The 14,150-nt window shown below is 44.4% G+C and overlaps 1 protein-coding gene across 4 annotated transcripts in view; it reads right to left on the reverse strand.

Moving 5' to 3' along the window:
* Positions 1–1,149: 1,149 nt before the first annotated feature.
* Positions 1,150–14,150, reverse strand: part of GLT6D1 (glycosyltransferase 6 domain containing 1) — a 45,675-nt gene continuing 32,674 nt past the window's right edge. For all 4 annotated transcript variants that reach the window (XM_081847741.1, XM_081847740.1, XM_081847739.1 and 1 more), the window contains exons 7-8: positions 4,517–4,654; positions 1,150–3,415 (exon numbers count right to left, since the gene is read on the reverse strand). In XM_081847741.1, the coding sequence (XP_081703867.1) occupies positions 2,722–3,415; positions 4,517–4,654 (832 nt within the window). In that variant the 3' untranslated portion in view covers positions 1,150–2,721. The remainder of the gene's footprint in view (positions 3,416–4,516; positions 4,655–14,150) is intronic.

The raw sequence follows: 14,150 nt of genomic DNA on the forward strand, positions 1-14,150 counted from the left end.
AAGATGAACCTCATTACCCTGGCCTTTTGAAACTTGAGATATTTTTAGGATATCTGTGATTGTGAGTTGTTTTAAACCATTTTTAATATTGTGCTCTAATAATGCAAACCGCCCTAGGACCTTAGGGTGAAAGGGAGCTAATTCATTCTAATCATAATGTGAGTTTGCATGGTGGCGGCAGCAGAGGGTTAATCAGCATAGAGTCCCTTCTAATCCCCGGGGTCATGGATCCAGCAAGGGTTAAAATCTAATGGAGGATTCCATAGCCAAGCTATGCATTCCATGCAAGTCTCTCTGTGAGCTAGTGGCTGTAGTTCCTTCTTAAGTACTGTTTTTAGTAGAATTGGTTTTGTTCCAAAGGGCAAATGGGTGAGCCTCCTCCCTCCCTTGGCTGCTAGTGAGAAGGGCAACAGCCTGTGTGTGTGTTTGTGTGTGTGTGTGTGCTAGAAGCAGGAAGAAGCCAGAGAGTGACAGCAATGCAGGATTTCCAATGGAATCCAAGGCCATGACTATGGGAGGAGCAAGAGCTTCTCAGGTGTTGATGATGTGAGCCCCTCCATCTCAGGCTCAGGATGTATAACAGCAACAACAACAACAACAACAACAAAATTATTATTTATACCCTGGGTTTCCCCAGCCACTCTGGGCAGCTTCCAACAAAGTATTAAAATACAGTAGTCTGTTAAACATTAAAAGCTTCCCTAAACAGGGCTGCCTTCAGATGTCTTCTAAATGTCTGGTAGTTGTTTTTATCTTTGACATCTGATGGGAGGGCGTTCCACAGGGCGGGCGCCACTACCGAGAAGGCCCTCTGCCTGGTTCCCTGTAACTTGGCTTCTCGCAGGGAGGGAACCGCCAGAAGGCGGTGTAAATGAACATGTGTTCATTTATGTGTATATGTGTAAATGAACCATATATCCTAAAGGCACATAATAGTTGTCCCTCATTCCAAGGAAACTGGACCCTGCCTGGAATCATGCCTGGAATCTTGCATTGCTTGGAAAGTGGGGTAGTGCTCAGCAATAGCAGCAGCAACAATAAAAACAATTTCCCCACCCCCAGGCAAAAACCCAGCCCAACTAATATCCCTGTGGCACATTATACAGACATCTTCCTCCAGGATGCAACTCCCAGCAGAAACACATAAGATTTTGATAAAATAAGGATTTGCATTTATTATCTCAGGATCATTTGCAACCAAATAAATTAACAAAACAATCACCTTTGGCTGTGTGGAAGGGCTTCCATTTTCGCAGCAAAAAGAAATACACAAAGGAAGAAACAGGATACAAATGGGAATCACAATCAGGCTGTGTTGGGGAGCACCGCAATGATGGTTGTGGGGAGTGGGAGAGTTTACCTCTCAGACAGCAGTGGTACTAACTGTGAGCCAGTGTGGTGTAGTGGTTAAGAGCGGTGGACTCATAGTCTGGTGAACCGGGTTCGCTTCCCCGCTCCTCCACATGCCGCTGGTGGGTGACCTTGGGCCAGTCACACTTCTCTGAAGTCTCTCAGCCCCACTCACCTCACAAAGTGTTTGTTGTGGGGGAGGATGGGAAAGGAGATTGTAAGCTGCTTTGAGACTCCTTTGGGTAGTGATAAAGCGGGATATCAAATCCAAACTCCTCCTCTTCTTCTAACACAGATCTTCTCAGCAATTGCCCCTGTGGTTGCCATGTTACTTATCCACAGTGCACCAACAGGGCATCATTCCACGAGGTTGTGTGCGGGGACATGACATAGCAACTGCTGCAAAAAGTGGTGGGCCGTGGGAGATGCCACCTTTACGGCCTTCCACAATGCCCCAGAACAACTCCCTGTCTGGAACCTCGTAAGACAGCACCCGCCGGCGAGGGAAAGATGTAGCAATTGGAACCACCATGGGCAGCAGCAAAAACAAGATTTAAGGTGGGAAAATGATATACGTGAAGAAGAGAACAAATGTAGCAAAATGAGGGAGCTTTCAACCACTGGACGGCAGCTAAGGAAACATGTTTCTTTGTTTTTAAAAACAAACGACGACATGAACCTGTTCTTTGGTAGCAAAAAAACCCCCAAATTGGTATTAATAAAGTGATACCCCCCCTCATATTGCCCCCACTGAGGTTTATGTTGTCTGTACAGTGATCCTCATTTGGGGGGGAAACAAAACAAAACAGTTAGGAAGGCAAGATTTAGACTGTCATTCAAAAATCTTTGTTTAAAAACACGTTCTGACATTCTCAGGGACACTTCTGTGTTTGCACAAGCTTTCCCGCAACCTCATGGCCTCGATGACGCCAGCCCTCCCCCATTTACTGCTACCCTCCAGACCCCTTAGCGGTTCCAACTCTCCCTTCTTTGCACATCCAAGGAATACAACAACCATCTTGCCAACCTCTCTGATGTCACCGTGCCACTGTGGAGGGATCCTAGCTTGGCACATAGCTGTGTGCTGCTTCCACAAATGTTCCCAACACCAACAGCATTTCCTGAGAGCAAAAGATCAGCAACCAAATCAACAACCTGTTCACAAAAGGCTCTTCCGACATCTGGTTCCTACAAGCCTTCCAAGGAATCTATAGAGAAGAGTTGAGAGAGCGTCACAGTTTAGTGAACTAAAATATTTTGGCAAAGTTTTCTCTCCTTCCTGCAGAGGACGAGAGTTGAAATGCTCAAACGGTTCTGCGACCGAAACAGTTCGTCAACCCCTGCCGGTGTGATTTGAGGAGGGCCGCGGAGTCATAAGTTACTTCTAACTTCACCATATTCTTTGGGCATCCAGGATAACTTGACATTTCTTATGGCGCTGGGGATGCCAATTTTATAATCCCAGCAGTACTCAGGGGATAACACCTTGGTTGGTTTGTTGAGGAGGTAATATTTGTTCAGATGGCTTTCGTCATGCCACACCGCCTCAAAGTTTTGTTCCTTGTCCTCCTTGATGCCTTGATAGCACTGACGGGTGAGGTTCAGAACACGCAGTGGGGTCCCCCCAAATATGGCCCCATGGTAATAGTAGTCCCCCTCCCCATAGGGGATGTATGCAGCCGACTCAGGACGCCTCTCATAAGTGAACACAGTCTTGTCTGCATTGTAAAACCAAGCATGGAGCTGCGCCACGGACTCATCAAGGGTCTCCACCCCATAGTCACTCTGGAAGACCTGGTCAACATCCATGCAGAAGAGGAAGTCCACCTCGTGGCGGATGTGGCTCTCGATTAGGTCCCCAATCACCTTCATCCGCATCATGCTGATGTCTTGCCACCGGCTCTCCCTTTTCACCTGGAAGACTTTCAGCACCCGCAGGGGGCCCAGCTCAATAAGAGGCACTTTGGTGAGGTCGTCCACCATGATGTAGAAGATCACATTGTGCCCAGTCATGAAGAAAGCATTTGCAGAAGTCAAGAAGTTCTTCAAGTATTTGTCTAGGTACCTGGGGAATGGAGAGGGACAAATGGAGACAGGTGGGTTCTGGGCAGATCTCCTAACCCAGGGTCCCAGAAGCTGACTTTAAAGCAGGGTGAGGGCTCCAGTGCTCAACTCTGGACTGAGACCAACATTGTTTTTCAGATGTGAATCAGCACCCAATTAAGAACAGAAGAAGAACCCTTGGTCACCTCCGTTGCCCTTCCGTTGGGCAAACCCACCATAAGAGCATCAGAAACATCTGCTGGATGAGGCCAATGGCCCATCTAGGCCAGCATTCTGTTCACAGTGGCCAACTAGATGACTCAATGAGAAACCCACATGCTTGATCCAAACACAAGAGCATTCTCTCTTCAACCCCCAGAAAGGAATCAGTAAGAAGAATTTACCACCTCTGACCTTAGAGGCAGAGAATAGTCATTGTGGCTAGTAGCTTTTGATAGCCTTCTCCTCCATGAATTTGTCTGATCTTCTTTTAAAAACATTGGCCTGATCCAATAGACTCTTCTGGTGTTCTTATGGCGGGTTTGCCCAGAGGAAGGGCAACCGAGGTGACCAAGGGTCATTGTGACTAAGAATGTGACAAATACCTGAAAGACTGCCTCCTTTCTGACAGACCCTCTCTGGTGCTACGATTGGCAGACAGGGCCCTATTGGTTGCTCCACAACCCTCAGAAGCTCGGTGTGTGTGAGTTGCAGGCTGGGAATGGGTCTTCTCTGGAGCAGCCCCTACCCTGTGGAAACCTCTCCCCAGAGAGGTGTGCCTGACACCTTCATTGCCCAGCTTCTGATAAATGCTGAAGATGCACATTTCAAGGGTGTGCAGTTTTTAGAACCTGCCTTACAGCTGCAATCCTAAGTTATTTTGCACTGCTTTTGTGTTGTAATTGTTGAAACCTGCCCTGGGTCCTTAAGGCAAAGGACGGGTAATAAATAAAATACGTGGCTGGACAATGGATGTTGCTTTGCAAACCCAGCCAGGAAAAGTTTGGCAAGCAAGCAGCAGGCCCCATCCTGATCCATATTTTACCTGTGAGCTAGTGTCACTGAACACAAGGAGACCTACTCAAGAGTAACGTGCATCAGACTGGGCTGCAAGTGAACTTACTTCCCAATAGCGAAAACCGTCAAGCCAATGGTGACTTTCTGCTGCCTATAGTAGTTGTCCAAGACCGGTCTCCCGACTGTTCCATCCCAGATGATGGGCGCCAACCAAGGGGTCAGGGTGGGCATGTCCGTTCGTGCGCTGCGAAGAAATGAGAAAAAAGCATGGATGCCCAAAATGGTGGAAATCTAATTGGAAGTATATATATTAGGTGGGGGGGGGTTCACCCCCACACCACTGCCACCTGAGCGCCCTGATGCCATCATCATTAACAGAGTTGAGGTTGTATCCTGGTATCTTGAGCACAAATGCAATCAAAACAGCTAATGCACAGTATGCAAGGCAAGCCATTTAAGCTTGAATTTGCAAGGAGTAACAAATAAAAAAATGCAGCTAAGAGTCAGTGGCAGAGCAAGCCAAGATGCTTTTGTTTGTTTTACAGTGCTTTTTAAAAGGTTGAAGCAGGAGTACAATAGCATGTTTGCCTGGCAACAAGGAGGGTGGCAGCAGCAGCAGAAGCATCAGGAAAACCAGTCCGGGGAGAGTATTTCAGGGAAAGGCCGTAATTCAGTGACAGAGCACCTGCGTTGCATGCAGAAGGTCATGGGTTCAAGAGAGGGCATCACTAGGCAGGGCCAGCCTCTGAATTGGAAGGTATTTTGATTCTAGGGCCCTGACCTGGTTACCAGTTGACAGGCAGGTCCATCTAGCCAGGAGGCGTCATAGCTCCAGAATCCCCAAAGACCCTGAAGAAAAAAAGCATTTTTGCCAGCCACACGATAGCTCCCTTATAGATTGTGCATTGTTTTCAATTTTCTGGTTTTTAATTGATTTTGTCCGTTTGCATTCTATCTCAATGCAAGTTGCTTTGAGACCCTTCCCCCCCCCCCTTTGGGTATAATGTGATTAACAAACGTAACAAATAATAATAGTCTGTGCAAAGCTTTTGCTGTAATAAACGCGCTAGACCTCAAGGTTCTCTTTGCTGTGTGACAGACTGGTAGGAATGGATGCATCTCTTAGACTCAATTTCTCATTTTTCCATTTTTACTTATGCCCTCAGTCTTAAATTCAGCTCACCTCATTTCCACATCAATTCACATTAAAAAATATAAGTAAAAAGTACATGAAACTTTGCAGATATCTCTATGCAAATTTTTTTGCAAACAATTCTCTGTAAGATGTTTTTGTACATGATTCTCACTAATATACACATCTGTGCACGTGGTTCTTAATAGATGCCTTTTGTACACCTTTTTGGCTGGAGAACTGCACTGGGGGGAGCAGAACTACAAATTTCAAAGGATAGCTGCATTTTTATTTGTTTCTTGGTTCATGAAGCTGACATCTGTAGCATGCCTTAAAATACATATACATTGAAACATATGCTGAACAGATTTCTTTCTCCTGCTCCATCCCTGTTCACAGGCTTGGAGCTCAGCTGGAACAAGAACAATACAAAACACTGTAAATTAATAGGCAACCACATGATGGAAAGTGCCTGGGTTTGCTAAAGTTAGTCAGCTTAGCCATCCAGACACCTAGACCTACATCCTGTCCTCCCAGTGGCCAACCAGGTCCGCCAATGGGAAGCCTGCAAACAAACCTTGAGGGCAGTCATGTTTTCCTTGCTTTGGATTACCAGCAATTAGCATTCGAAGGCACCCTGCCTCCAACACTGGAGGTACAGGATGAGGCCATCATGGCTAGTAGAATTTCAGTTGGCTAAGTAGGAACTGAAGTGCTTGTGGAGCATTTTCTGTTTGCTTGGAAGCATGCTAAATGGAACCAGATGTTGTGCAAATATTTTGGATTATTATTATTATTTTATATTAAAAAAAAGCTGTTTCCCAGCTACACTTGCCTAAATTTAATTTTAGCAGGCTATTTCCATCCTTGCTTATTTTCCCCATGGAAGCATACAAGCGCGCGCGCACACACACACACACACACACAGAGAGAGAGAGAGAGAGAGACAGACAGACAGACAGCTCTAAACAAAAATGCTTTAAAGCTGGAATCAGAGCCAGCTTTCCTGAGTTCATGCTGGTTCTATGAACAAGAGAGCACATTTCTGGAACACCTGTGCCTAGAATAAAATGGTGCCAGTGGCTTTTTGTACATGGTGTCTGTTTATTAACTAGTTACAGGTAGGTAGCCGTGTTGGTCTGCCATAGTCAAAACAAAATAAAAAAATTCCTTCCAGTAGCACCTTAAAGACCAACTAAGTTAGTTCTTGGTATGAGCTTTCGTGTGCATGCACACTTCTTCAGATAAGTATCTGAAGAAGTGTGCATGCACACGAAAGCTCATACCAAGAACTAACTTAGTTGGTCTTTAAGGTGCTACTGGAAGGAATTTTTTTATTTTGTTTATTAACTAATACACTTACTATCCCACTTATTTTGATCCCACCCGAAGAGCTAGGAGGTGTCCAAAGCTTGAGAAAAACGTAGCAATAACTCAGTGCTTTGGCATTTCATTCTTTCTCTGCTGAATGCTTTCTACTGGCATCCTTACTGTGAAATTTAATTTATCCCAGGGCAGATGCAAATGGGCAGAGGCCCAGTTCTGTGCCCTTCTTGCCATGGCTGAAGGCAGGGTGTGATCTGTGCTGGCATCTCTTTGCTGACGCTTAGACAGGAACACTCCTCCCACATATTCCAGAGGTTCTTTGGCAATTGACCAAAGATGGAAAATGGCTGCTTTTGAATCTGTGGCTCCACTGGCTTTAGTTGTATTTTATCTGCCATGTTTTACTGGATCATTAGCATATCACAACTAAGCTATTGGCATAGATAGGTGTTCCTAGCTCTCTTCACTTGTAACCCACCTTATTAATGAACTGAGGCTGTATTTTAAAGTTGCACATTAAAGGTAGAACTCAGAGTTTACAACGATGCATCAAGTGAAGCTCCTGGTCTGCAGGAAGAGGACTTCACAGCCACCAGCAGTTGGCTTTTTGGGGTGGGGTGGGGGGGAGGACAAGGGTAGCTGCAATGATATGTTGCAGGACGCAGCTGTTCCTGTTTAGAGTGCTAGCCAATCATGCCCCCTTCCAGGACGCTCCTCACCAATACCCAGCCAATGTTCAATGCCCATTGATATGTGCTCAGTCTGCATTGGGCTTCATGGGGCAGGGCAGGGGTCCTCCCTTCCTTATGTTCTCCACTTTAAATATTTTTTTATTTAATAATAAATTATTATTATTATTATTAGTTTTTAATCTGTGATATTTTACTGTATTTTTTGTTTCTATGGAAGCCGCCCAGAGTGGCTGGGGAAACCCAGCCAGATGGGCGGGGTACAAATAATAAATTATTATTATAAATTATTATTATTTCTGCAAACATTCGAGTTTCCTCTTGTGCGTGGATGATGCTGTTTTGGCTACCTGCAAACTTCTCACTTGGAGAATGGGTTTGCTGCTGTGTTAGATGGAGGGGAATAAGGAGCCACAAGTCAGTCATGCACACTGATTTCAATGGGTCTCCTCTGAGTGTTACTGGCACAGGATACAGCCTACTATCTGTGAAGGAGAAATGTCCTGCCTGCCATCAGCTGTGATAACTAAGTGCAACCACCATGCACCAGGTGCCAACACCAGGTGCCAACAACGGAAGAGCACCAGGTGCCAACAACGGAAGAGCATGGTTCCTTAGGGAGTGTTGCAGCCATCTCGGAGGTAATTTGGCCAACCACAGCCAAGCCTTTGATCTAGTCCAATAAGGCTCTCTGCTACTCTTAACTGACTGACTAAGCCAGTGTGATGCAGCAGCAGCAGCAGAATCAAAAGAAGAGACAAGAGCAAGCTAATGCAATTCAAGACTACATCAGCAGAGGTCTAGTGTTCCAATCAGGGAAAGTGCGGTAACAGTAACACTCTTTTCTGCCTTGGTCTGACCACCAAGTCCTGTGTCCAGTTGTGGACACCAAAATTTAAGAACAACATTGGAACAGTCTCCCTTGGGAGGTTGCAGACTCTCTTTCATTGGAAGCTTTGAAGCAGCCATCTGTTGTTGATGTTTTAGCTGAGATTCCTGCATGGCATGGGGTTAGACTAGGTGACCCACCAAATAAATCGCCAGGACCAGACGGGATCCCTGGTGAACTTTTAAGGCACAATCCAGATTGGTGGGCCCTTCTATTAGCCAATTTATTCACTTTAATTGACAAATTTGGGGTACTACTAGATGTTTGGCTAAACTTCATAATCACTCCTATATTCAAAAAAGGTAACCCGAAGCTGCCTGAGAATTACTGTCTGATATCTGCCAACCTAGCAGTTCGAAAGCACGTCAAAGTGCAAGTAGATAAATAGGTACCGCTCCGGCGGGAAGGTAAACAGCGTTTCCGTGCACTGCTCTGGTTCGCCAGAAGTGGCTTTGTCATGCTGGCCACATGACTCGGAAAAACTGTCTGCGGACAATTGCCAGCTCCCTTGGCCTATAGAGCGAGATGAGCGCTGCAACCCCAGAGTCGTCTGCGACTGGACTTAACTGTCAGGGGTCCTTTACCTTTACCTTTTAAGTCTTCTAACAATCCTTGGTAAGATGTATGCCTGACATTTGGAAAAGAAATTTAAGGACTGGATGACATCTAATAAGATCCTCAGGCCTGAACAAATAGCCTTCTGCCATGGCAAATCCACCACTGATCATTGCATAGTCCTTTCACATCTCATGGAAAAATACATGGAAAATGGAAGGAAGGAACTTTACGTGGCCTTCCTAGAGTTAAAAGGAGCTTTTGACACAGTCCCCTGTGATCTGCTTTGGTGCAAATTATATAAAATGGTAATTGACCAACGCCTGCTGTTTCTAATTCAAAAATTACATACCGCTACATTCTGTCACATCAAATGTAACCCCCAAGGCGAGTTGACAAAAAGTATAAATATAACCAAAGGAGTAAAGCAAGGATGCGTCTTGTCGTCCCACTTATTCAATCTTTTTTTAAATGACCTAGCTCATCACTTTGAGGATGTAAATGGACATCCACCGACACTAGGCCAACACAAAATAAAACTGCTTCTATATGCAGATGATACTACAATACTTTCTCAGACCCAGGTCGGTCTTAGAAGACTTCTAAATTCGTTTCTTCCTTCTGCCAGATCAACTCCCTGGGAATTAATTACGAAAAATCTAAAATCGTCAAACTGTCGAATGGAGGCTAGATAATCACCCATTGACCAGGTAAAATCCTGTAAATAACTAGGGATATCCTATCAGCCAAATTTAAACTGGACAACACACAGACGCCAAATGATCATCCAAGCAAAATGCACCACATCTGCGATTCTTCACTTTTTCTTCCTCAGAGGCAACCATATGGTCTCTGCTGCTATAAAAAATTTTAATGCCAAGGTTATTGTATGGTATTCCAATTTGGATACAAGCATTTAACAGAGAAGTTGAACAAATTCAAGTGACTTTTCTTCGTAAGATCCTTGTGTTGAAACTGGTCAACATCTGATGGAAACCAATGCATGGCTTACTACAATCAAGGCCTGGCTGAAAGTCCACTTTAGAACAACAACTAATTCCTTTTTAATCTCTACGCTTGAAAACCGTATTGCATCTGGATGGTATAGAGCAATTCAAGATAAAATCTGTAGTTTGGGCATTGCTCTTGAGAGCTTTGAAGCATGTGATAAAAATTACATATTTCACACAATCAAACAGCGGCTCTACGACCACGAAAGACAGCATTTGTTACCTCATACTCTGAGATCCTGTTCTCTGCAGGCCTTAGGGATCACAACACACTATGGAACCTATGCCAAATATCTCCCTTCCCACCGAAGAGTCTTTATGCTTGCGAGACTAAATGCCTTCCCCTCTGCAGTGACCACAGGTAGATTCTCACATATTCCACCTCAAGCCCATATGTGTGCCTGCAACCAAGGAGAACCTGATTCAATCTCTTGGATTGCTCTTTACACAGTAAACCTCACCAACTGATGCTGAGCAAAATGTTGGGCCTTGTTATGTACTGAAGTTCTCACCCTGGGCCAGCAGGGGGATACTGTAGATAGTTATGCAAATGAAGGATCGAAAGTGAGGTTCAGTGATTGGATAGTTTTAGAAAGTTGCTACAGTAACGTTGTACTGGAGCTCTATATAAGCAGGCTGACTGAGCCCTTCAGCTCAGTTCTGTTCTGGCCTCTGAATAAACAAGAGCTGTTTGAAGAATCGCTGTGTCGTCTGATATGTTCACCCACAACTTAACAGGCCTCTAGCCTAAAACTCTGAAAAGAAGTAAATTGAGGTCTCTCCTGGCAGATCGGGACAAAGGTATTACTGTTTTAGTAGCTTCCTTTTTAGCCTCAATTTTACCTGAAAGGGTTCCCAACAAACCATCCTTTTGGGAAACAGAGAGGGTGAAGCAGAAAACCTAAGTGCACACAATCACAATGTGACTTTATGATCCTCGCAGCTTCACCCTTGCCCCTTTTAATTATCCCAGTGACCTGAAATGTTTTATACTGTGATGCCAATAAAGGCATTTGATTTGACTAGATGACCCTTGGGGTCACTTTCAAGCTGGAATGTGTGCTGAGGAGGATGACAAAGATGATCAAGGGTCTCGAAACCAAGCCTTAAGAGGAATGGTTGAGGGAATTGGGGATGTTTAGCCAGGTAAAAAGGAGATTGAAAGGAGATACAATCGCCGGCTTCAAATATCTAAAGGGCTGTCACATGGAAGATGGAACAAGATTGTTTTCTCCTGCTCCAGAGGGTAGGACCCAAAGCAATGGCTTCAAGCTACAAAAATGGAGGTTCTGACTAAACATCAGGAAGAACTTTGTATTTGACAGTGGATCAGACTCTCCTTCACTGGAACTTTTAAAGCAGAGGTTGGATGGCCATCTGTCATGGATTCTTTAGTTGAGATTCCAGCATTGCAGGGGGTTGAGCAAAATGGCACTCAGGGTCATTTCCAACTCTACCATTCTACCATTCTATGGTTTTAATATTATAAAGGAAAAGCCAAATCAAAAGCATTTTGTGTGTGTAATAACCTGAACTTCCTCTTGGCTAAACAACACTATTTCCCCACCGTCTGAACCATTTCCTGAGACGAGCTTCTAATGCAAGAACTTGAGCAAGGACAATTGAAGTCACAGGCTCAAGCAGATGACTGTTCTTGGGCGGGGTTCCCTTCATTTTTTTGAGTTGTAAGAGATTGTGGCGTGAGTCTTAGTTAGGTGCGCATGGTGGTGACTTTTTTGTGTGTCCCAGTGCCCTTTTTGAACTTCCTTAAACTGTAACTGGGGGAGACGTGTTTCTCTATTTCAATTTTGCCCACTTTCTGATAGTTGCCAGCTTCATTTCTCTACAATTCTACATTAGCTTTAGGTTATATTAGTTTCACTCATGGAAATTTGTCAGTAGCTTACAGCAACATTTTTCCTAATATGCACTTTTTGGAGAGCAAGCACCTCCTAATATTATGCCTTGTTTATATTACTGTCCACCAACACAAGCAATTTTGCACACATTATTTGGCTCGAGAACTGCATCCAAAAATTCAGAGAAGTGTGAATTTCAAGGGATAACTGTATACTGCTGAACAGTACACACAAGTTACAGGTAGGTAGCCGTGCTGGTCTGCCGTGGTAGAAACAAAATTTAAAAATTCCTTCCAGTAGCACCTTAGAGACTAACTAAGTTTGTTATTGGTATGAGCTTTCAGAAGCGTTCATGCACATGAAAGCTCATACCAATAACATATTTAGTTGGTCTCTAAGGTGCTACTGGAAGGATTTTGTTTTGTTTTGTTTCGAGTACACACAAGAGCTTTCTCCATTGTTCTGTGGCTGTGCCTTGTGAAAACCAGATCTTGCCCACTAGAGAAATGAAATTTGCTTAAGCAAAAATCTCCCTTCTCATTTTCTGCACATCTGATAACTTCACTGATTTATTATTTATTTTGTAAAATGTATACTCCATCTGAGTGCAAACAAAACAAAACCCCTCAAAGGTTTACGAAAAGCATGAAGCATTAACATTACCAATAAGAAAGATGAACAGAATTAACTAAAAACTTTTGAAAAGTTAAAATAACAATAGACTAAAAACAGACTAAAACTCACATCAACTTCCTTAACATGTGAGTAGGCCTGCCTAAACAAAATTGTTTTTAGCAGGTGCTGAAAAGCATACAGTGAAGGTGAATGTCTGAAATCAATGAGGAAGAAAAGATAACATAAGATAAAATCCCATTCAGCAGGTAAGATGGGATTTTTGCCAGGCGGAGCTGCAGAACAAGAAAAGCTCTCAGCTTTGCCTGGGGGCAAATATTTGGTACACAAGCCCATCAAAATACGGGTCAAGAGAAACTGTGTATGAGCCCTTACTTCACATACTGGTTTGCCAAGTGCAAAATTAAGCTGAACAGGAAAGATCCCTCCCAATAGTTATCTGCAAGCCGGAAGAAACTGGAGGTAGAGAAGACTTCATACATGGGGAGGTGAGGAGGTCCAGGAATAGTTGCTGGATTGCCTCAAACTTTATTAGAGACAGCCCAAACTATAGTAAGCCCCGAATCATAGAATTGTAGAGTTGGAAGGGAACCCCAGGGGTCATCTACTCCAACCCTCTGCAATGCAGGAATCACATAGTTCTGCTTACTCTCTAATCAACACATATTGAGGTTTAGGGCACATAATAGAAGTAGATTGCTGTGGTGGTGGTTGTTTAATAAAAGCATTATGCTTTTGAGCCCAAAGACTCCTACCCCTCAACTAGTAGAAAGTAAAGGTAAAGGTAAAGGGACCCCTGACCATTAGGTCCAGTCATGAGGGACTCTGGGGTTGCGGCGCTCATCTCGCTTTATTGGCCGAGGGAGCCGGCGTACAGCTTCTGGGTCACGTGGCCAGCATGACTAAGCCGCTTCTGGTGAACCAGAGCAGCGCACGGAAACGCTGTTTACCTTCCCGCCGGAGCGGTACCTATTTATCTACTTGCACTTTGAGGTGCTTTCGAACTTCCGATCAGCAAGTCCTAGGCTCTGTGGTTTAACCCACAGTGCCAAATAAAAGGGCTCTAACTACCCCCAACATCCTCACACTTAGGGGCTAGTAACCAGGATAGACAATGAGTTCAGAATTCTCTACATCAGCCTCTGGAATTCTATGTCTCAGGCAGCTGCAGTGGTATTGGCCACAGGTGGCAACATAAATCCACAGTGAATCAACAACTATTTTGGATAATGCTGGTCCTGGGAATGGATCCTCCAGAACACAGAGGCAGTCTACCCTCGTTCCAGCTGCTGCCTGCCTGAATCCATATATTGTGCAGGCTCCCTTCTGCCCCTCAGAAGCTGCATGCAATCATTAACAATACTCTTCCAAATTTATTTAATTGCATGATTCCAGCAACCCTTACAATAACTCTGCAAGGGTGACCTGTGTTATTATCCCTATTCTGCAGATGCAGGGGTGAGTGGACAAAGCGCTACAGGAATTATGCCTTGACAAAAGACAAAGGATGAATTTCAGGGGTGTGGTGAGGAATGTGAATAGCTCATTCTCCAGATTTCACAGTAATAGCGTAAGTCCTGTGTTGCAAGCCAATGCCGTTGTGGGTAAAAGGCTTTGATTGCACCAAGACCTTTCTCCTCTCATTCC

This window comes from Podarcis erhardii (genome assembly GCF_964252035.2).
Source record: "Podarcis erhardii genome assembly, chromosome: Z".
Taxonomy (NCBI): Eukaryota; Metazoa; Chordata; class Lepidosauria; order Squamata; family Lacertidae; genus Podarcis; species Podarcis erhardii.